The sequence below is a fragment of the Caenorhabditis elegans genome, chromosome III (genome assembly GCF_000002985.6).
Source record: "Caenorhabditis elegans chromosome III".
Classification (NCBI taxonomy): domain Eukaryota; kingdom Metazoa; phylum Nematoda; class Chromadorea; order Rhabditida; family Rhabditidae; genus Caenorhabditis; species Caenorhabditis elegans.
The window spans coordinates 13,153,621-13,176,910 of NC_003281.10; the positions used below are offsets into that span (position 1 = coordinate 13,153,621).

Sequence of the window (23,290 nt, forward strand, 5' to 3'; positions counted from 1 at the left end):
TCCGTGCTAAAAACCACGTTTTCCATCCAATTTCATTGATTTTTGAGGTAAAACGAACAAAAAAGGCGGCGAGACCCATGCTATGTCCCTTTAAACCAGCGCGCTCTAATTTAAGAAATTTCCTCTAAAATATGAATTTTCTAACAATTTTTGCCTAAAAAACACGTTTCTTATTCAATTTCATCGCGTTTTTCAGGTAAAACGAACGAAAAATGAGTCGAAAAGGCCCATTAATAAAAAACAACGAGACGGACGTGCCACTGCGTATTGCTATTGTGGAAAAAGATCGCTGCAAGCCGAAAAATTGTGGTCTGGCGTGCAAAAGAGCTTGCCCAGTGAACAGACAAGGTATTTAAATCCTCGGTTTCTTTTTCACAAATAATTGCAACAAATATCCAGGAAAACAGTGTATTGTCGTCGAGGCAACTTCCACGATTTCTCAAATTTCCGAAATCTTGTGCATTGGATGTGGTATCTGCGTGAAGAAGTGCCCATATGACGCAATCAAAATCATCAATCTCCCAGCAAATCTGGCAAATGAGACCACTCATCGTTACTCGCAGAATTCCTTCAAGTTGCATCGCCTGCCAACTCCTCGCTGTGGAGAAGTCCTCGGACTCGTCGGAACAAATGGAATCGGAAAATCGACGGCACTGAAAATTCTGGCCGGAAAACAGAAGCCAAATTTGGGAAATTTCCAAAAAGAGCAAGAGTGGACGACTATTATCAACCATTTTCGAGGTTCAGAACTCCAGAATTACTTTACGCGAATTTTGGAGGATACTTTGAAGTGTGTCATCAAGCCACAATATGTCGATCAGATTCCAAGAGCTGCCAAGGGAACTGTTGAGAAAAATTTGACCCGAAAGCACGATAATGACAATTTGAACTCGGTTATTGATCAAATGGGTAGGTTTTTTCGGCGGAAAATTGGCTGGGATTCGTATTTTTCAGCGAAAATTTTACGTTTAAGTCGTTTTTTTCACTATTTTTCGGTGAAAAACTGAAAAATGAGTGATTTTCCTGAGAAAAATTGAAACGAAAACGCCGAAATTCGCTAAAAACGAAGAAATTTGATTTAAAAAATATCCATGTTTCGCAACAAAAAACATGTAAAATTAATATTTTGTTTTTAAAAAAATCACCAAAAAACCGTGCCGCAAGGTTGCAAAATGACGCTCCGCCTCTTTTTCTGTGCGACGCAGCATTTTTTTTGCAAAATTCGCACGGATCGGCCGTTTAATTTCAACAGTACTATAAAAATCGATTTAAAAACGTCCGCACCATCAAAATTTTGAAGCTACAGTACTCTTTAAAGGCGCACGCCTTTTTGCATTAAACAAAAATTTGTCGTTTGGAGGCCAATTTTTCAGAGAAAAATCAAGACAATTAAAAAAAAAATATTTTCAAAGCTTCTAAAATCAAATCTCTCCAAAAACTAGAAAAAAAATGGAATTTTTTCTTCTCCCCACTGAAAATTAACAGCTTTTTGGTCTGAAAAAATGTTTTTTTAAAAAACCAATGAATCCAATTTTTGCCAAAAATAACTAAAAATTTAAGTTTTTATCAAAAAAAATTTTTTAAAAAACACCCAAAATCCCCATTTTGTCATTTTTTTTTTCGAAAATTAAGAAAAATGGGCGAATTTTTAAGCGATTTTCGAGAAAAACAAAAATTTTACCGTAGTAATTTGAACCATGCAAATTTTTAAAATCAATTTCCGTCTGAATTTTGCAAAGAACGGAGCGTCGCACAGAAAAATAGGCGGAGCGTCAGTTCGCAACCCTGCGGCACGGTTTTTTTTGTAGATTTTTTAAATAAAATAATGTTTTTACTTGTAATGTAGAGGCACCACGTTTTCAAGATCTGTTCAAAAACAAGATCTACGAAAACAAGATCTACGTTTTCAGAATCTGGCACCGTGCTAACTGCGGTTTTCTCGATGAAAAACGAAACAACGATGCTCCGATGTTACGAGTCGTGTGTTGTTAAGCGTATCTTCTAGATGAAAATTTCAAAAAAATATTTTTCTGAACGCTAAACAACACGCGACGCGTAACATCGGAGCATCGTTGTTTCGGTTTTCACCGAGAAAGCCGCAGCTGGCACGGTGCCAGATTCTGAAAACGTAGATCTTGTTTTTGAACAGATCTTGAAAACGTGGTGCCTCAAATTTTTTTTTTCGAAAATTAAGAAAATGGGCGAATTTTTGAGCTATTTTCAAAAAACCGAAAAAAAAAATTTTCAAATTTTTTTTGCCGTAATAATATACCATGTAAAAAAATGTAAAAAATGTAAAAAATGTAAAAAAATAAAAAAACCATGTATTTTTCAGAGCTTCGTGGCCTTCTGGATCGTGAAATCGACCAACTCTCCGGCGGAGAACTCCAACGTTTCGCGATCGCAATGTGCTGTGTTCAAAAAGCCGACGTCTACATGTTCGATGAACCATCCTCTTACCTTGATGTCAAGCAACGTCTGAAGGCTGCCGCGATCATCCGCGAGCGTGTCAGTGATACGAACTATGTTGTAGTTGTTGAACACGACTTGGCAGTTCTCGATTATTTATCTGATTTCATTTGCTGCTTGTACGGAGTTCCTGGAGTTTATGGAGTTGTTACTCTGCCATCTGGTGTTCGTGAAGGTATCAACATGTTCTTGGAAGGATTCATTCGGACTGAAAATATGAGATTCAGAGAGTCAAAGCTCTCTTTCAAGACATCGGAGCAGCAGGAGGATATCAAGAGAACTGGAAATATTAAGTACCCGTCAATGTCAAAAACGCTTGGGAACTTCCATTTGGACGTTGAAGCCGGCGACTTTTCCGACTCGGAAATCATCGTGATGCTCGGAGAAAACGGTACAGGAAAGACGACGATGATCAAGATGATGGCTGGATCGTTGAAGCCTGAAGATGAGAACACTGAGCTCCCGCACGTCAGCATCTCGTACAAGCCGCAGAAGATCTCACCGAAATCTGAGACTACTGTACGCTTCATGCTTCACGATAAGATTCAGAACATGTACGAGCATCCACAATTCAAGACGGATGTGATGAATCCGTTGATGATGGAACAGTTGTTGGATCGAAATGTGAGAGTTTTTGAAGAATCGTGAATGGGGATTTTGCGATTTTGCTTCAAAATGTGCTAATTGATCTTCAGAATTCAGAATTGCCACTAAAAATCGAAAAATACTGAAAATTTCAGCTTTGAAAATCGTTCTCACCACTAAAACTTTTGGAAAGACAGTTTTTGGTCTGAAAAATTTAAAAAAAAACCAAAAAATCCAATATTTTTTCTAACAAATTTTATTAGGAACCGAAAAAATCCAATTTTTGAAAAAAAAAAATTTTTTTTCGTTTTTCCGTAATAAATTCGCAAAAATTGGATTATTTTGGAAACTTTTTGGCAAAATTTGTTTGGGAAAATCTATTATGTGTACACAAAATTCTGAGAATGCGTATTGAGCAACATATTTGACGCGCAAAATATCTCGAAGGGAGAACTACAGTAATCCAGTTTAAATGACTACAGTAGCGCTGGTGTCGATTTAAGGGCTCGATGATTTTCGAAACGCCGTAAATTGACACAAGCACTACAGTAGTCATTTAAACAGGATTACTGTAGTTTTCGCTACGAGATATTTTGCGTTTCAAATATGTTGCTCAATACGCATTCTCAGAATTTTGTGCTCCTGTAATAATTTTTGCCAAATAATTATTAGGAAACAAAAAAAAAAAGTTTTTTGTTAATTATAAAATCAAGTTTTTGCCAAAAAATAATTTTAAAAACCAAAAAATCCGAAAAAAAATATCCATTAGAGCCAGAATACTTTTAAAAACCAAAATGTTTTCTTTTTTTGTCAAAAAGTTTACAAAATAATCCAATTTTTGCAAATTTTTTATAGAAAAACGAAGATTTAATTTTTTTTAAACCTGACCAAACTCAATTACAGGTGAAAGAACTTTCGGGAGGAGAATTACAACGTGTCGCTCTTGCCCTTTGCCTCGGAAAAACCGCCAGTTTGTACCTTATCGATGAGCCATCAGCTTACCTGGATTCGGAGCAACGTCTTCACGCGGCAAAAGTGATCAAAAGATTCATTATGCATGCCAAGAAGACGGCGTTTGTTGTCGAGCACGATTTCATTATGGCTACCTATTTGGCCGACAGAGTCGTCGTTTTCGAAGGTCAACCGTCGGTCAAGTGTACGGCTTGCAAGTGAGTTTATTGTTTATTAGTGAGAAATACAGTGCATTTTTTCCCCATTCTACAACTTTAAAGACGCGCGCATTTATACAAAATGGTCTCGTCATTGGTCTCGCCACGCGCTCAACAAATCAATGGGATGCGCGTGGCGAGACCATTGCTCGAAAATGCGCGCGCCTTTAAAGTCGAAGAAGTTGAAAAAAAAAATGCACTGTATACCGTATTTCTTCTATTAGTATGGCCTCCCTATTAGACTTGCACTCCCTATTAGTATTGCACCTTGAACACCCTCCGAAAATTAGTATTGCACTCCCTTTTAGTGTTGCACTCCCTAATAGTCTTGCGTCTCTACTTTTTTTCGGTGCAAACCCGCGCCTCACTAAATTTAATATTTTAACAACATTTTCTGCGTCGTTTTCAATAATTTTCGTGAAAATTTTTATAAGATTGAAGTTATTGAACTTTTTTGTTGCAATTTCAATCAAATTTTCTGAATTTTTACATAAGATTCGAGTTTTTTCAGAACAAAAATAGTAAGCTCAAAGTCAGAAAAATGTTCTGAAAATTAGTATTGCACTCCCTAATAGTATTGCAAGCGGGAAGACCATCGAAAAATAGTATTGCAGCCATATTAATAAAAGAAATACGGTAATAATTTGTCAAAAAAATTTAAAACATGCCTATGGGGTCACAATGACCATCATGGTTAAAAAATTCAAAAAAAAAATTTCTAGATTTTATATGATTTTTTGAAAATTGGAAAAATCACAGTTTTCACCTAATTATTTTTGAATTTCCTGCTAATTTGATTTGTTCGATGGAGCGCGCTTGCATTGTTTTTATTAATTAATTTCAATTAATTTTATTTATTCTCGTTATTTGACTGATTTTCTTCATTTTCTATGTTTTTTCCTCGGAAAAAGGAAGAAATAAACAAGACAAATGAAAATTTAAAAAAAAACCAAAAAATCTAATTTTTTGCCAAAAAATTTAACAAAAATCAAAAAACACCATTTTTTCGCCTAAAAAATCGCAAAACACCTTAATATAATACCAACAAATTCAATTTTTCGCTAAAAAAAGATTTCTTATAATCCAAAAAAAAAACTTTTTCTGACAAACAATTATTCAAAAAACCAACAAACATAAACGATTTTTTCCCAAAAAAAAAACAAAACATCTAATTTTTGTCAAAACAAAACTACGATTTTTGCCAAACAATAATTTTTAAAAAACCAAAAAAAAATACATTTCTTGTCGAAAAATTTTAAAAAAACCGACAAATCCATTTTTTGCCAAAAATCCAATTTTGGTCAAGAAAAATTAATTTTAAAAACTTATTTTAAAAAAAAACTATCTTTAGAATAAACCAACAAAAATCCAAATTTGGCCAAAAATTTGTATAAAATAAAAAATCTAATTTTTTTAAAACAAAAACTTAAATTCGTTAAAAAGTAATTGAAAATGCGTAAAACTGTGATATATTGAGTTCCGACGGCAACAAGTCTGAAATTAGTATATTTCACAGTTTTACCCATTTTGAAATACTTTTTAACAAACATTTTGCATTTGTCTTAATTATTTCTTTTATTTTCGTATTAAAAAACATAGAAAATGAAGAAAATCAGTGAAATAACGAGAATAAATTAAATTAATTAATAAAAATAATGCAAGTGCGCTCCATCGAACAAATCCAATTGGCGGAAATTCAAAAATAATTGGATGAAAACTGTGATTTTTCCAATTTTTAAAAAATCATATAAAATCTAGAAATTTTTTTTGAATTTTTTAATCATGATATTCGGTAATTGTGGTACCATAGGCGTGTTTTAAAGTAATTTCTCCACTGGCGTATTACGTTTTTTTTCTGTATTTTTTTAAAATTAAACCAAAATAAAAATCATTGATTTTTCAGACCCCAATCCCTGCTGGAAGGAATGAATCGATTCTTGAAAATGTTGGATATCACTTTCCGTCGTGATCAGGAAACATATCGCCCACGCATCAATAAACTCGACTCGGTGAAGGATGTTGACCAAAAGAAGAGCGGACAATTCTTCTTCCTTGATGATAATTAAGCGCAAATCTGAGGCCATACGAAAAGGGGATACGTATATCGCGATGCGTAATATCTGTGCTTTGTTGTATCGTTTTCTTCATGAAAAATTGCGTTGTGCCAGGATCCCCTTTTGGTAGATTACCTTTTCGCAAATCCACTTTTTGCAGATCCCCTTTTCGTGGGGCCTCGAAAATTTCGTTGTTTTTTTTTTCGTTAAATTTATCAAAGTTTTCATTGAAAAATAATAGGGGTTGCTCTTTTCAGCAAGCCCAACTATTTTTCTATTCGAAAATTAAATTCATTTGGTTTCCTAGTATCCTGTTCCTCTTTTTTATTGCTACTTTATTTCATCTCAATATTTATTCCTTCCTTGTTATGATAAAAAGTGTTATTTATGCTTTGTTTATCAACAAAACGTATTAAGATAATTCAACACTCTGAGAATGCGTATTGCACAACATATTTGACGCGCAAAATATCTCGTAGCGAAAACTACAGTAATTCGTTAATTTACTGAATCGCTTGTGTCGATTTACGGGCTCGATTTTCAAAAAATTTTGCCGTGCTTAACAAACTCCGAAAAATTTGATACTTTTTTAAGCTTTTTGGAGCACCAAAACTACTGAAATCTGAACAAACATCTTGTTTCCGAATAAGTTCCGTATAGTATGTTTGTCAAAGCATCAAAATAACTCAATTTTGTGTAATTTTACTGAATTTTTGGCGAAAAAAAGAATAGTTTTGGTCAGAATTGTTGTGTTTGCCTGACAGTTGGGTTGTACGTCATTTTGAGTAAGGGAGGTTGAGCTTGAAAAACCGGGAGATGTCGGGTTTAGCCCGTTTTTCTCTTAATTCTTCTCCGATTAGCTCAAATGGTTAATTCCAGACCTCTAATCTTTATTCAAAATATCTTTTGCGCAAGCAAAGATAACTGACGCACTCTCGTGCTGGCGCACTTCTCGATGCTGGCGCGAAATCAAATTGTCATCGTTTTGAATGAGTATTTTGCCTCATTCTGGGTTTTCTATCGGTGGCGAATAGACGCTTGCCGAATAGAGCCACAGTTTCAGTGTTTTTGGTTTATTTTATTGATTTTATTTGGTTTCTGGCGTTTTGCCACTGTTTTCTCTTGCTTATATTTGTGTCTTTCGCTTGGTTTCTCACAATAATTACCGAATTTGCCGAGCTCGGCAAATTTTGAGATTTGCCGCACACCCCTGATAGGCATGTTTTAAAGCAATTTCCCCACTGGCGCTACTCCACTTTTAATTCTCAAAAGATTTTAAGAATATTTCATGCTAAACTGGTTGTAAAAACATAGAATATTCTTACAATCTTGTAAATTAAATAAGAAATTTGGAGATTCATAGATCGATCGTTTTATTTCAACAGTATTTCTAATTTTTTAAAAATATTTTAACTTTTTCATAAACAAGCTACATAATTAAATCGCTTCAAACGTGAATAAATTTTTTTTCTTCAAATTTCTAATATTAAAAATGGAAAACTAAACCAACTGGATTTCGTCTCTAAATCACGCCCATTTTTTCCGTACCGCACTTTGGTGTTAATACATTTTAACGCAGATTGTTTCATTTTTTCTAATTTTAATAGAAGTGCAATATCCGCAAGGTTTATTTCATTTTAAACTCTCAAAAATCTAATTTAAAAATTTTCATAAATATAAATCTTTGAAAGTTCCAAAATGCTAAAACATCGAAAATTATTGAAACTTTAAAAACTCCGATCAATTAGAGGTTTGAAACAGGGGTGTGTGGCAAATTTGCCGAATTTGCCGTTTGCCGAGCTCGGCAAATTTAATAATAATAATAATAATAATTTATTACGCTCGCTGGGAGACGTGAAGGAATACAGAATACAAAAGTTATCATTGTTCGCTTGAACTAGAATTGGTGCAGTCGGGCAATCGTTTCCATTCCATTAGAATGTTGTCCTGGTCCTTGCGTTGTCCTTGCGTAGACTCCCCCATAGTGGGCGAGCGATTCCCGAGTGAAAATAATCACGGAATGAAAATAATCTCGGAATGAAAATAATCACGGAATGGTTTGCCGAATTTGCCGAATTTGCGGAGCTCGGCAAATTTAAAAAAGGAGATTTGCCGAATTTGCCGAGCAAATTTCGAAATTTGCCGCACACGTCAAAAATTTGACAGTACAATTTTGACCAAAACTGTCGATTTTTTCGGCAAAAATGTGGTAAAATGACAGCAAATTTAGTTATTTTGATGTTTAACCAGACACACTACACGGAAATTACTCAGAAACCAGCTGTGTGTTAAGAATTCAGAAGTTTTGTTGCTCCAAAAATCATCATAAAATATCAAATTTTTCCGTGTTTGTCAAGCACGGCAAATTTGTCGAATTTGCCGAATTTGCCGAATTTGCCGTGCTCGGCAAATATTGGAAAAATAGATTTGCCGAATTTGCCGAGCTCGGCAAATTTTGAGATTTGCCGCACACCCCTGGTTTGAAAGTTCTACATTTCTGGCGATTTCGAGACTAATTGATACATATTTCAGTCTAATGGAATATCAAGACACGGGGAGGACCCACAAGTCAGAAAAATGTTCCCGTTTTCTCCGGCTGATGTGCCAACTCTTTCGTACTTCGATGAGTACAGAGGAAGGCGGGTACAGTGTCACTTCTGTTTCCAGGAAGTCGACGGTAGCACTCTGTGAGTTTTTTTTCAAATTGTTCTAATTTTTAACCCATTTTTTTCAGGCTCAATCATTTCAAAGACGACTTGAGAGTATTTCGGTACCCAAGTAACTCGTGTTATGGAATCGCTGCAACTGGCGACGCATTGAGAGCACATTTGAGACGCCTCCATTTTTATTCTCGTCCTCCTGCGGTGCGGGGATTTGATATTGAGCAGAGACGCATCCGGTTAGTAAAAAGTTTCCGATTTTCTATTTTCTAATGTTGCATTGAAAATGTGCCACGTTATTTCCGATCCCAAAAATTGAATCGATTTACCTGTTTTTCAAGCTTGAAAATTCGAGAAAATCAAATTTTTAACAAATTTTGGCTATGTTGAGGCAAAACACATCGAAAACATATAACTCCTTCTGAAAAGAGAAAAATCGACCAAGTTTTGTATTAGATTAGTTTCGAAATATCGGAGACACGAGAAAACGAAATTTTCGATTAAGTGAGAACAATTCTTCAATAAACATTCACATTTTTTTTCATATAATATCCAAATTCAGAAGTTATGGGTGAAAAACATTTAAAGGTGGAGTTCGGTAAATGGGAAATTAGTTTTAAGATACTCAGAATATTCTAATATGCTGAAATACAACAAAAGAACAATGAAACAAATCGCGAAAGTTCAAAATTTCTAACTTTTTAAAACGCAAATTTTCAAAGTTGGAATTTTCAAACTTTCGCGATTTTTTTTTTCATTTTTCTTTTGTGGTATTTCAGCATATTGGGATATTCCAAGTATTTTAAAACTAAATCTCCATTTTCCGAACTCCACCTAAAAAGCACAAACTTTTCGTGATATTGAAATTTCAGAGCGGACCGGATGTTACAAGAGTTTCAATGCATTCAACGCAATATTCTAGTTGATCGTTCTTTCATGATTTTGTAAAATGTCGGTATGTTATTATGGCTTTTTTACATTTGTCATGTGTGTCATCATATGTGTCATCAAGGGAAAGTAGGAGACAAAATTATGTTTTTTTTTCGAAATTTCAGAAACTTTTTCAACTTTCCTATCCCTAAGACGATTTTGCATTTGAAAAATTAATTAATTTTTTTCTCAAAATTCCCAAAATTTATTGCAGTGTCATCTTTATCCTTCTTCTCCTCTGCTGTGGATGCTGTCTTGGTGCCTATTTCTGTTGTCGATCGAATTTCGATTGTGGAGATGATAAGCGTGACGATCAACAGTATCATGGTGAGCGAATAGAAATTTACGAAAAAATCAAAATTTTAGATAAAAAATCGAATTTTTTACCGAAAAAAAAACTACAAAAATTGAAATTTGATTTTTCGGTACATAAAAAAATCTCTGAAAATTTTTTTAAGCTAAAAAATCTAAAAAATTGTATTTTATTGTCCAGACGCTAAATTTGGTGATTTTTGTCTCAAAATTACAGTAACCGGTCTCGACACGAAAATTTTCTGTTAAATGCGAAAATGTGTGCGCGTAGTACTGTTGTTTCGAACTCTATAATAGTTGGTGTGGAATTTTCATAGATTATTTATTTATGAAAGACGATGAAAATTCCGCAACTCCGAAAGTTCAAAACTACAGTAGTCTTTAAAGGCGCACTGCTTTTCGAATTTTACACAAAAATTGTCTTGTCGAGACCCCGGGTACAGTGATTTTGAGACAAAAATCGCCAATTTTTGCGAATGGATAATAAAATAAAATTGTATTAATTTTCGTTTTAGCTCAAAAATAATTTTTTTTTCGAGTTTCGAATTTGCCAAAAAATCAAAATTCAAAATTTCTGGTTTTTTTTTCGCTAAAAAAATTCGAATTTTTGACTCAAAAATTGGTATTAGAAATTGCAATAAAAATTGAAGAAAAAAATTGGAAAAGTATTTTACATTGAAAAATTCGAAAATTCAGTCTTTTTTTTCGCTTCTCACAAAACATACATTTGAGATCCTTCAAAAAACAGCATGACTATGAAATTTTTAATGAAATGTTCAATTTAGATCTCAGTTGAAGTTCGATGAGCATGAGCACGATCCTGACTGGGATATGGAGGACGTTCAACAAGAAAATCGCTCCAAAGAGGCACCGGTTGAAGCTGTGAATAGCCAGGATGCCACTAGCCCAGCCGAAAAAGTCTCGAAAATCAAGGAAGATATTTCAACTTCAAGCTCTCGAGTTGATCCGATGTACAGCGACGAGGATAGCGAGGATGAAACGAGCGATGCTGATAGCAGTGATGATGAGAACCGCGAGTCGGAAGAAGAAGAAGATGAATATTGAAGTTTCTTTTAAAACTATTTTTTATTGTTTTTTTCCTAATTTACCCCTGTTTTTCTGTTGAGACATTTGACGTTGTTAATAAATTACTTTTGTTATCGAGTCGGGTTACTGTAAATTAAACGAAAACCAGAATTTGGGAGCATTTATGAAGCATTATACAGGCATGGTTTGTTTTCGCAATGTCTCCTTTATGCTCGCTTTCGTTCGCAAATACGAGTATTTTGCACCATTTTTGCTTATGTTTTCAAGTACCCATTCGAAGCACGCGCGATCTTCGGATGAAGCATAAAACTCGTACTCGCGAATCACCTGTGGGCTGTAGGTTCGATTCCCACACAGGTTTAAAATTTTTGCATTTTTCAAAAGAATTCATTTCCAGAACGAGAATCAAGTTTTAAGCAGTTTTAGAGCTTTCCAGAACTATTTTTTGCACCTCAATTAACCCACAATTGAACTGGAAACTTTAAAAAATTTTCACTTTTTTCTCCACCAAAACCCTTGGGAAAATTTGGCTCCAAACTTTTGTTTGAAAATTTTTTCAAAACGTACCAAATCTTCTAGAACACTATTAACTTGCTATTTTTCATTATTTTCAATGTCCAACTCCTTATTTCTGATGCGTTATGGATATGTTTTACCAAATCAATGTTTGTAAAACATCTGGTCTTTGAAGCTATGCAGCTCCGTTGAAAAAAATCTCACAAAAAAATGATCAACTAAAAAGTTGTAGATTACAACTTTATCTAAAACTTTTCAGTTGAACACTTTTTCTAAAAAAAATTGGTTGCCGAGCTGGAAACTTTTGAAAAGGAACTATTTATCATTCGAATATTCTAGAAAGTTTAACATCTATATCTTGGCAACCAAATTTTACTACGTAATACTACTGCTCGGGGAACAAAAAATATTACAAAATTAAAAAAGTGCAGAATAAAAATGTAACAAAATGTGAAATAATAGTGGATACAGGTTTAAAAAAAACATGGGAATTGCCTATAATGTGAGAAAAATGAACAAACAAAAATAATACAAAATGGTTAAAATTCTTAGCAAATTCTTTTGGCTCGGCTCTACGCGTCTATTTCCAAATCGCTGTCGGAATCGGCTAGTGGTGGAATAAGAGAATCGTTGAAATCTTCTGCAGTGAACATGACGTCATCTTGGGACTTGAATTCTCCAAAGTCTTCGACTGAAATATACGGTTTTCTCAAGAATATTTGGGAATCTTACTGAAAATATCTTCACCGCACGATGGCTCTGTGGTTTGATTTGAAATCTGGGCATCTTGTGGAGCAGCATCCCAATTAAACAGCTCATTTTTCTGTGGTTCGAGGCTTGATTGCGGCCTGTCGGTGAAGGCTTCTTGTTCGGTCAGATCCTAAAAAATCTAATATGATCTTTTTTTTAAATAAAATACACGCTCTCATCAAATCCGAATAATTATTAGAGCGCGCTTGCTACGCTTTTGCGTTTTTGCATCCGCGGTGTTTTGCGTTTCCACTGAAAATAAATAGCAAATTTTTGAATTTGAAGCTTTAAAAATTTGTTTACTGTATTTTACAAACAAACCTTTTTTTAACAGTGAAAATATAATTTAAATTGATTAAATGTGGACAAGCGCCAGTTGGGAAATTGCTTTAAAACATGCCTATGGGTACCACAATGACCGAATATCATAGTAAAAAATTCAAAAAAAATTTCTATATTTTATATGATTTTTTGAAAATTGAAAAAATCTCGATTGCATCAAATTCCCATTTAAAGTACCGCCAATAGTTTTGTGTTCGATGGAGCGCGCTTGCCTCTTTTTTTTTTAAATTTTTATTCATCAATGTTTTTAAATTTTTACTGATTTTTCTTTTTTTGTATTATTTTACTGGAAATTTAATGAAAAATTCAAGATAAATGTAAATTCTTTAATAAAACGTGGGCATTAAAGCCTGAATCTGTGAAATTGATGATTTCAGGCTTAATGTCGTCGGAAAACATTATTTTCTTGTTTTCACTTCATTTTTAGTGAATAATTTACATTTATCTTGAATTTTTCATTAAATTTCCAGTAAAATAACACAAAAACATGAAACATCAGTGAAAATTTAGAAACATTGATTAATAAAAATTAAAAAAAAAAGCAAGCGCGCTCCATCGAACACAAAAGTATTGGGGGTAATTCAAATGGGAATTTGATGCAATTCGAGATTTTTTCAATTTTCAAAAATCATATAAAATTTAGAAATTTTTTTTGAATTTTTTTACTATGATATTTGGTCGTTGCGGTACCCATAGGCATGTTTTAAAGCAATTTCCCAACTGGCGCTACTCCACATTTAATCAATTTAAATTAGATTTTCACTGTTAAAAAAAGGTTTGTTTGTAAAATACAGTAAACAAATTTTTAAAGCTTCAAATTCAAAAATCTGCTATTTATTTTCAGTGGAAACACAAAACACCGCGGATGCAAAAACGCAAAAGCGTAGCAAGCGCGCTCCAATAATTATTCGGATTTGAGGAGAGCGTGTGTAATAGCGAACGTACAGTGGAAAGATGCTCGGAAATCATATCTTCAGCGAGTTTTTCATACAGGATTCGTGCAGGATTTGAAACTTTTGATTTAGGCACGCTCTTTGGACGCCCACGCTTTCTTCCATTTCTCCCAGAAACTGGCATAGTTTCTTGAGCTTCTTTCTTCTTTTTAGGATCCGGAGCATATTCGAAAGTTTCTGCAGGCACGATAACGGCTGAAACGAAAATTTACCAAAAATGACTGAAAATTGGCCAAAAATGACTGAAATTAGTCAAAAATTGGCTAAAAATGACTGAAAATATTCAAAAATTGGCCAAAAATGACCGAAAATAGTCAAAAATTAGCCAAAAATGACTGAAAATAGTCAAAAAATAGCCAAAAATGACTGAAAATAGACGAAAATTGGCCGAAAAAGGTCAATTTTTGACTATTTTTAACAATTTTCAGTCATTTTTCGCCCAATTTTTGACTATTTCCAGTCATTTTTGGCCAATTTTTGACTATTTTCAGTCATTTTTGACTATTTTCAGTCATTTTTGGCCAATTTTTGACCATTTCCAGTCATTTTTGGTAAATGTTTAGTTTTTTTTTTCAAAAACTGGCAAAACACGAAGAAATTCGCACGTTTAACTGATCGATGGCGTCGAGTTCTCGAAAACTTGAGAGCCGCCGAGTGAGCTTGATCCTTGATCGACGATCTTTGCATTCCACGAGAAGCGAGCTGTTGAGCCGAGTGATCTGTATGCACAATCTCGTCAACGCCGGAAGAGCTCTCCACGGCTTGCAAGCTCGTCTTGATAATCTTCTTCAGCTCCTCAATCGGGTCTTTCAGCTTCATCCATGAAGTGATTCCCAGCTTCATCTTCAGTCTTGAATACTCTTTATGAATCACACCCAAGGCGTCAAACTGCTCTACAAGAGCTTTCACATTGACCAGCGGATCATTGAGATTTGTGCGAATGCTCACACCGGATACCTTGTCATCCGTGTAGAATCGCTTGAAATGAGACGGGTCGTGCTGAAAATTTGAAAAATTGGCAAAAAATTGACCAGAAATGACAGAAAATAGGCAAAAATTGACCGAAGATAGGCAAAAATTGACTAAAAATAGTCAAAAATTGGCCAAAAAATGACTGAAAATCGTCAAAAGTTGACCAAAATGACTGAAAATAGTCAAAAATTACTGTAAAATGTCAAAAATAACCGAAATAGGTCAAAAATGTCCATAATTATTATAAATCGCAAAAAATGACTCAGAAAAGCCTATAAAATGGCCAAACCTGGCAAAAGTTGGTCATTTTTTGCCGTTTTTAATGATTTCGTGCCAATTTCTGTAATTCGTAGTTTTTTGGCCTATTTTTGACTATTTTCAGTCATTTTTGGCCAATTTTTGACTATTGTCAGTCATTTTTTGGCCAATTTTTGACTATTGTCAGTCATTTTTAGCCAATTTTTAGATTTTTCCTAAAAAAACCATACAATCGATATGAATGCGACTTGCTTGATAGCCTTATCCTCGAGCAACTTCTGGCACAACGCATAAGCATCGTAAATCTTCTCCGTCAGCAGAAACTGTGCGAACCTTCGGAAGTTGCGAGATGAATCCGGGTCCATACGAACTTTAACGACATGCTTTTCTTGTTGTATGTAATAGAAAGTATAGAGCGAATAAAGCCCGAAAAGCCGCTCTTTTAAGCTTCTGGGAGTTCCTGGGCAGACGCATTCCTCCATATATGGCAAGCAATGTACCAGGAGACATTCGTTGAACTGAAAATCGATTTTTTAAAATTATTTTTACAAAAATTAAATATTTTTGGCCATCTTTCGACCATTTTCAGTCATTTTTAGCCGATTTTTGTGAAATTTTCATTCATTTTTGGCCGATTTAACCTCGATAATCTCCGCACTATTGTGTCTTCCGGTGAAGAGTCCCACCATTCCGCGATTTTCGAACATGACTTTGTAGTCAAAAAATCTGAAAAAATCGTATAAAAATATTTAATTTTTCGTTTTTTTACGAACCTGACAGACTCGAATTGCAAATAAGCCCGGAGAAAACTGTTCAGATCATCTCGGATACCTGCGTAGACTGGCGTCAAGCACGACGCACCGCCTTTCGGCATTTTCTAGCTGAAAATTTGAAAAATTTGTTGATTTTTGTATAAAAAAAACTCAAGAGAAAAGTTTAAACATCGAAAAAATCCCGAATTTTCTTTTTTTAAACGAAAATTTCACTGAAAACTGACTAAAATGTGGCGAGACCTCAAGAGAAAAGTTGTGGCGAGACCCGCTCCTTGCGAAATGTCATGTCCCTTTAACTTATCGCGCCAAAAAATGAATTTCAAATTTTTCTCTCTTTTTTAGTCATTTTTAGCCGTTTTTCCCTAATTTTCTTATTTTTTGACGAAAATTTCACTGAAAACTGACTAAAATACATTTAAAATTGTAACAAAAAACGAATTTCAAATGTTTTTTCTCATTCTTAATGTCATTTTAGCGTTTTTCTTGACTTTCAAACACAATTCTCAGATGCGGTGGCAAACGATTCGACTAATTTCCATTTATGCTGCACTCTCTGCAATTACCAATTTTCCATCTGGATTTACGAACTCTTCTGTTAACACAGCTGTCGAGAAGCTTCACAAGTAGGTTTTACGCGTTAAATTTATCTAATTGATGAGTATTTTTCAGATTCATCGCGACTTCTCTTCGTCAGCCCGGCGTGCCGGACGATGAAAATACGATTGCTCTGTTCCAGGTGGATTTTTGGATTTTTCAGACAAAATTGGGCAAAAAATGACTGACAATAGTCAAAAATTGGCCAAAAAATTACTAAAAATAGTCAAAAATAGGCCAAAAAAAGACTACGAATTACAGAAATTGGCACGAAATCATTAAAAACGGCAAAAAATGACCAACTTTTGTCGGTTTTGGCCATTTTATAGGCGTTTTTTTGCGATTTTGACGGAGAATAGTCGAAAATTGGTCAAAAAATAACTGAAAATAGTCAAAAATTGGCCAAAAAATGACTGAAAATAGTCAAAAATTGGCCAGAAATTACTGAAAATTTCACCAAAAATTGACCAAAAATGACTGAAAATTTCACAAAAATTGGCAAAAAAATGACTGAAAATCGTCAAAAATTGGCCAAAAATGACTGAAAATAGTCAAAAATTGGCTAAAAATGACTAAAAATAGTCAAAAATTGGCCAAGAAATGACTGAAAATTTCACAAAAATTGGTCAAAAAATGACTGAAAATAGTTAAAAATTGGTCAAAAAATGACTGAAAGTAGTTAAAAATTGGTCAAAAAACGACTGAAAGTAGTCAAAAATTGGCCAAGAAATCACTGAAAATAGTCAAATTTTAGTCAAAAATAACCGAAATTGGCCAAAATATCCATTTTTTCAGAAAATTAATAAAATAAATCAATTTATTACAGTCTGCAACTCTAAATTGCTGGTTTGTCGCTCAAATCTTCGGAGCAATAATGACACCAATGATTTCCGATGGATATGGAAGAAAGTTCGGCTACATCGTCTGCGTCACCACAACAATCTTCGCGACGTTCGTTCAATATTTCTCAATATGCTTCTACATGCCGTGGGGATTAATTCTCGGACGATCCCTGACAGCTCTTGTATCCCCGCTCGGCGACGCGTGTCTTTTGTTGTACGTCCAAGAAACGTCGCCTCTAGAAATTCGTGGAATGTCATCATTTTTGTGTGAAATTGGATACGGAACGATGTGTGTTCTCGGAATGGTTCTTGGAATGAAGTCAGTGCTGGGCGAATCGCTGTCACGGCTTCTTCTTCTTTCGTTGATCCCGCTTTTCTGCTCACTGTGCTTCATCGTTCGGATACCAGAGACTCCAAAGTTTTTGATGATCATGAGGTTGTTATAACAATATTTAAATTATATTCTAACGAAACATTTAAACATCTTTCAGAAATGACCGCGAAAAAGCCCTGAAATCACTGGAATTCTTCCAAGGAGAGTCATCAGACAACGCATATATCATGAGCGAATATCAAGCCGAAAAGATGACTGACAAACTGTCGCAGGATTCTACATTTGTTGATCTACTATCGAAGTGGCACCTCCGACAAGCAATGCGTCTGGCACTTGCAACTCTGTCGCTTACTCTCTCCTTCTACCCGATTCTACAATCTTCGACGTATTTCCTGCTGGAATCCGGAGTTTCTGTGTTAGTTTAGGGGGTTTTTTTTAAATAAATATTTATCGTAATAATTTTTTCCAGTGACATGGCTCAAATCTGCTCAACAATGGCTCAAGTCGTTCTGACGTTGTCCTCAATCTGTGGAGCATCTATCATTGATCGATTTTCGAGACGGAAGCTGCTCATCACTTTTGGAATTTTATCCAACGTGTTGCTCGTGGCATTCTCATTCTTCTCTCATCTATCCGCCACAGTAGTCTCACCATATTCGTGGCCCAAATACGCGTGTCTGGCGTCTCTTCTTGCCTACTGCATCTCTTTTGGAATGGTTCTTGGCCCGTTGTCATGGTTTGTGGCGCCAGAACTTGTCAGTCAACGTCATCGCTGTACAATTTTCTCGGCTTGTTTCGCTATTCACAATCTTCTCATCGCGCTCACGGATTTCGCTACGATTCCACTTTTCCGTGTACGTTTCTTCAATTGAAGGAGGACTAACGGGTCGGACGATTTTGAACGTATACACCCAAAAAATGAGCTGAAATGAACGAATTTCGTAATGAAACTTCTCAAAATTTTTTCAAAATTTTTTTTATGGCGGTTCAAAATTTTGAAAAATTACACTGATTTTAGCTAAAATATCGAATTTTGCGCACTTTTCCGTGTCACATCTATCCGAAGTTAGCTTTTTTGGAATTATCGTTCTTTATTACATATATTGGTAATTAATCTCATTTAATTTCGTCGATTAAAGTACATTTAAAGCCGATAGGTAACCAATTTCGATGATTTTTGGTAATCTATCGGCTTTAAATGTACTTTAATCGACGAAATTAAATGAGATAAACTACCAATATACGTAATAAAGAACGATAATTCCAAAAAAGTTAACTTCGGATAGATGTGACACGGAAAAGCGGGCAAAATTCGTGATTTTAGCTAAAATCAGTGTAATTTTTTCAAAAATTTGAACCGCCATAAAAAATTTTGAAAATTTTTTGAGCAGTTTCATTACGAAATTGGTTCATTTGAGCTTATTTTGGGTCTATACGTTCAAAATCGTCCGAACCGTTAGTCCTCCTTTAAATTTCCTATCTATTAAAAACAAAAAAAATTTTGCAGATCTTCGGCAGCATGTGTTTCGTGTTCCTGTTCGTTGTACCGTCGTTCTTCTGTCTCTGCTACATCTACCTGTTCATGCCGGAAACGCTCGGAAAATCCACGTTGGACATCATTCACGAGATGATTGATCGTGGACTGCACGGATCGGAGCATCATCTCGTCAATTTGGACACACCAACTCTTCAGATCCGGCCGAGAATGTTCTCGTCGAACTCGGACGGACATCTTCGAATTTACTAAATTTATTAATTTTTTATCCCATCCCTCACCCCTCAGATTAGTTTTTTTGATTGCTGTTTCATGTTGAAACTTACTAGCTTTTACTTCTGATTTATCGCTTCTTCCTGTGAATGATATTTTTAAATGCACCCTGAAAATTATACTGATCTCTATTTACTAAATATGAACATTTTAATATTTTTTCTTGTTCCACAAGTTCGCGAAAATTTGGCATTTAAATTTAAAGGCGCACATTATTTTTCTCTGGGTGGGTCTCGCCACGATCTGGTGTCTACTGGCACTAAATTTTACAGATTTGCTAATTTTGAAATCTTAACAGAGAAATCTAAAAAGAACGATTTTTGCGAAAATGTGTGCGCCTTTAAAGAGTACTGTAGTTTCAAATTTTCCGTAGTTTTTAAATAAAAACTATGAAAAATCGATAAAAAGTCCGCAGCAACAGAAGTTTGAAGTTACAGTAATCTTTAAAGGCGCACGCCTCTTCTCTTTCAACGCAAATTTGTCGTGTCGAGACCTTCTTTTTTGCTGAAAATATCGCGTCTAGGTAATATTTTTTAAATGAAAAAAGTAACAAAAACTATAAAATACAATATTGTACCGCAAGTTCGCGAAAATTAGACATTCAGGTTTAAAGGCGCACGCTATTTTTTCGGAGTGGGCCTCGCCACGATCTCTGCCACAATGGTGGGTACTGGCACCAAATAAAAAAATCTTAAAATCGATTCTTGAGCCAAAAATACGGTAGCTGGTCTCGACGCGACAGTTTTTGTTAAATGCAAAATGGTGTGCGCCTTTAAAGAGTACTGTAGTTTCGAACTTTAGTTGCTATTTACGTAATTTGTTTTAATCGATAAAAAAAAAAGAAAAACTATGAAAAATCAATAAAAAATTCGGCAGCAACGAAAGTTTGAAGTTACAGTAATCTTTAAAGGAGCACACCTCTTTTATTCCCAATATTTCGCCACGTTTTGTTAAATGCTAAAGGATGTGCGCCTTTGAAGAGTACTGTAATTCCAAAATTTATTTTTGCGGATTTTTAAAAATCGATTTTTCATTGTTTTTCCAAAAAAAAAGATTTTTTTTAATCAGCAAACATATCTATTTTTAATTAAAAAAAAACGATGGAAATCGATTTTTAAAAATCCGCAAAAATAAAATTTGAAATTACAGTACACCTCAAAGGCGCACACCACATCGCATTCACCACAAATTTGTCGTGTCGAGACCGGGTACCGTATTTTCGACACACAAAACCGCAAAAATGTTCGCGTCTGGCATATATTTCGAACGAACGGAAAATAAATGTTTTCCTCTCAATTCTTCTTTAATTTGACCTTCACGCTCAATTTTTCGTCCATTTCTCTTATTTCCGCATGTCTAGTATCTCTTTTTTTTCGCTGGTTTTTTATTGGTTTTTCTTTTTCTCAATTCCTTTTTTTTTGGTAGACAAAAATTTGAATTTATTTGAATATATTGTATTAATTTTTTTTCGAGTCCTAGAAATTTGATGTATTTTTCTAGTTTTGTAAATAATTTTTTTTAAAATTAACAATAAAAGAAAACAATTTAGAATTTTTTTAATAAATTATAAATCGTGAAAAAAAAATATGAAAAATCGATGTAAATCCCGGAGCAACCAAAGTTTGAAACTACGGTACTCTTCGTGGCGAGACCTTTTGGCACAAAAATCGTTAAATTTCGCGGCTGAAAAATAGAGGATTATAATTATTTAATTAAGAAAACAATAAATATCTAAATTTCCTTTTTTTCATTATCGGCTTGTGCAATCTTAAATAGCTCTTCTAATTCATCGTTTCTCGCCGATTTCCTTCATTTTTCTCTCTTTTTTTTTCATGCCAGTGTTCTACGATATTCTATAATAGATAAGTGTCGGTTTTCACAGAAGATTTGAAAATTAGATAGTAGTTACTGTTGGGAGGGGGACAAAGCGGGGTGAAGGTGAGGTTAATGAGTAGCAGTCTCACGATGAAGCGAACAGTTTTAACTATGTTCCGTCTGTCTTTTTGTTAAATTTTATTCTAAGAAATGTTTTCGTGTGCACAATTAGCACCAAACAATGCATCAGATTTTACGCGCAAATTGGAAAAAAAAACGAGGTGAAAACGCGCTTCACGGCTAATTGAAACGCGTTATTAAAAAATAATAATAACATTATTCTCTATTCTTTGAAAAATTTATAAAAATCGTTAAAACTAATAGAACTATTTCGAATTTCCGGTTTTGCCGCCAAATACCTAACGAGACCTATGGTTCAGGGGTGGAGTGGCAGTGGAGCGCGTTTTCACGTCCATTTCAAAAATGACATTTTTCTGCGTCTCCATAATATAGATTTCGAAAACGTTAAACATAACAGGATAGCATCAGAATAAACAATTAGTTTCTTTTGTTGTTATAAAAGAGGAAAATCCCATTTATAAATATCATAGAAGCCCCCCACTGCTTACGTGATTTTAGCTATTTTTTATTTTAAATCTGATTTTACACGAACAATTTATTAAAATATCCCTTTTTTTCATTTTTCTAGAACTTTCTAGTCTATTTAATATTTAAGCTTAGGCAATTCAACAAAATTTTACCAGTAAATTTTACTCAAAAAATTAATCCCTGGGAGCCATTTATTCCATCCTAATTCCAATTTTTCCAAAACGTATTCTCCCAAAAAAGTGTTCATTTCCAATTTTCCCGCTTGACTTGACGCCGAAATTCTCTTTTTTTTTCGCTGAAGAAAATTGCTGAAAATTTTTTCGAAAATATATTCGGTGTAAGCCCACAACTTTGATGAAATTTTAGTTTAACTTTTTCGAAATTTGTACAAATAATTTCACCAATTTCCACATAAAAATCATTGAGAAACAACGGAAAAATTAACGATAAAGACGAAAAATGATTGAAAACATTTGAATTTAGGGTTTTACCGCTAAACACCTAACGAGACCCCTTGGTTCAGGGGCGGAGCGTTTTTCTGCCCCTCTATAATATTGTAAGTTCTTTTATGTTAAGTTTATTGAAGGCACACCCTGAAAAAACCTTTGGGTCTCTCCACGATCTTTATTGTTCTGAGCGCTACGATTGCCAAAAAACTATATGGGAAAAAATAAAATTAGATGTGAAAAGTTTGAAATTAAATGTTTTCAAATTTTAAAATTAGACCGCCCTACATGGAGCGACTATTCATTTGTTCCCTCTCCCCAACTGCACAAATTTTGTTTTGTTTATAAATTGTCAGTTGCCAGTTAGTCCTTCCGATTTCCCCGTTTGCCCCCAGCTTTTTCCCGTTTTTAATTTCACAGAGACATGTATATTCTCGACTTGTTTCCTTGGAAATTCCCCCAAAAACCTGGAGACCAACACAGATTTTTATTGGTTTTTCTTTGATTTTGTTTTAGGCTCCTGGAGATTTTCGGAATAAATATATAATTTTTATCTGACTTGGAACAACTGAAAAAGCTTCCAAAAAATTGTCTAAAAGTTGAAGAGTGCCGGAAATTTTTGAGCATTTTGTTCGTTGTTCCCCGTCGAATAAAAATTATTTTCAAAAAAAAAGCATATTTTTTTAAATTTTTTTCCATTTAATTGGCTCATTTTGTATAATAGAATTTTACTAGTTTACCGAGAATTTCCATTTATAATTTTTTAAACAAATCCTTTTTTAAATTCTTTGTGTCAAAGTGTTTTTTTATATAGAAATATATGACGGTAACTCTAAATTCTGAGAATGCGTATTGCACAACATATTTGACGCGCAAAATATCTCGTAGCGAAAACTACAGTAATCCTTTAAATGACTACTGTAGTGCTTGTGTCGATATACGAGCTCGATTTAAAAAAAAAGAAAGAGAGAAAGCAATACGAAGAAAAAAAGAAAACAGAATATCACTGTCACAATTCCAAAATAAATTAATTTCAATAATGGAGCCCGTAAATCGACTACAGTAGTCAATTAAAGGATTACTGAAGCTTTC

The 23,290-nt window shown here is 34.3% G+C and overlaps 3 protein-coding genes, 2 non-coding genes and 1 pseudogene across 6 annotated transcripts; 4 read left to right on the forward strand and 2 right to left on the reverse strand.

Moving 5' to 3' along the window:
* Window positions 1–196: 196 nt before the first annotated feature.
* On the forward strand, window positions 197–6,664 carry abce-1 (ABC transporter, class E). Its single transcript, NM_067316.8, has 5 exons — window positions 197–348; window positions 400–909; window positions 2,336–3,093; window positions 3,958–4,223; window positions 6,127–6,664. Exons 1-5 carry the CDS (start codon window positions 213–215, stop codon window positions 6,287–6,289), a joined length of 1,833 nt encoding a protein of 610 aa, NP_499717.1. The 5' UTR covers window positions 197–212; the 3' UTR covers window positions 6,290–6,664.
* A 2,190-nt stretch (window positions 6,665–8,854) lies between these two features.
* Window positions 8,855–11,244, forward strand: Y39E4B.14 (annotated as a pseudogene). The gene is made up of 5 exons: window positions 8,855–8,964; window positions 9,012–9,176; window positions 9,810–9,892; window positions 10,082–10,194; window positions 10,965–11,244. Coding segments are annotated over exons 1-5 (751 nt in total).
* Window positions 9,817–9,835, reverse strand: Y39E4B.16. The gene has a single exon (NR_052822.2). It is a non-coding gene; the product is annotated as an Unclassified non-coding RNA Y39E4B.16 (non-coding RNA).
* Window positions 11,245–12,038: 794 nt separating the features above from the next.
* On the reverse strand, window positions 12,039–15,921 carry snpc-1.2 (SNAPc (Small Nuclear RNA Activating Complex) homolog). The gene is made up of 7 exons (NM_067318.5): window positions 15,791–15,921; window positions 15,659–15,743; window positions 15,248–15,535; window positions 14,393–14,786; window positions 13,780–13,982; window positions 12,475–12,622; window positions 12,039–12,433 (listed from the first exon to the last, which is right to left on the reverse strand). The coding sequence occupies exons 1-7, from the start codon at window positions 15,889–15,891 to the stop codon at window positions 12,315–12,317; spliced, it is 1,338 nt and encodes a 445-aa protein (NP_499719.1). The 5' UTR covers window positions 15,892–15,921; the 3' UTR covers window positions 12,039–12,314.
* Y39E4B.17 lies at window positions 14,013–14,069 on the forward strand. Its single transcript, NR_052823.1, has one exon. It is a non-coding gene; the product is annotated as an Unclassified non-coding RNA Y39E4B.17 (non-coding RNA).
* Window positions 15,922–16,295: 374 nt separating the features above from the next.
* On the forward strand, window positions 16,296–19,486 carry Y39E4B.5 (Major facilitator superfamily (MFS) profile domain-containing protein). Its single transcript, NM_067319.6, has 6 exons — window positions 16,296–16,413; window positions 16,460–16,526; window positions 17,211–17,662; window positions 17,718–17,975; window positions 18,030–18,414; window positions 19,068–19,486. The coding sequence occupies exons 1-6, from the start codon at window positions 16,298–16,300 to the stop codon at window positions 19,305–19,307; spliced, it is 1,518 nt and encodes a 505-aa protein (NP_499720.1). The 5' UTR covers window positions 16,296–16,297; the 3' UTR covers window positions 19,308–19,486.
* Window positions 19,487–23,290: the final 3,804 nt, after the last annotated feature.

Bases quoted from the DNA above. Each gene is read 5' to 3' on its own strand.
- abce-1 (NM_067316.8), top strand. From the start codon at position 213: ATGAGTCGAAAAGGCCCATTAATAAAAAACAACGAGACGGACGTGCCA. The intron at 3,094-3,957 runs GTGAGAGTTTTT...ACTCAATTACAG, and splicing joins AACAGTTGTTGGATCGAAAT to GTGAAAGAACTTTCGGGAGG. The intron at 4,224-6,126 runs GTGAGTTTATTG...TTGATTTTTCAG, and splicing joins GTCAAGTGTACGGCTTGCAA to ACCCCAATCCCTGCTGGAAG.
- snpc-1.2 (NM_067318.5), bottom strand. From the start codon at position 15,891: ATGCCGAAAGGCGGTGCGTCGTGCTTGACGCCAGTCTACGCAGGTATC. The intron at 15,536-15,658 runs GTTAAATCGGCC...ATCGATTTTCAG, and splicing joins ATAGTGCGGAGATTATCGAG to TTCAACGAATGTCTCCTGGT. The intron at 14,787-15,247 runs GTATGGTTTTTT...TCAAATTTTCAG, and splicing joins AAGTCGCATTCATATCGATT to CACGACCCGTCTCATTTCAA.
- Y39E4B.5 (NM_067319.6), top strand. From the start codon at position 16,298: ATGCGGTGGCAAACGATTCGACTAATTTCCATTTATGCTGCACTCTCT. The intron at 16,414-16,459 runs GTAGGTTTTACG...AGTATTTTTCAG, and splicing joins GCTGTCGAGAAGCTTCACAA to ATTCATCGCGACTTCTCTTC. The intron at 18,415-19,067 runs GTACGTTTCTTC...AAAATTTTGCAG, and splicing joins CTACGATTCCACTTTTCCGT to ATCTTCGGCAGCATGTGTTT.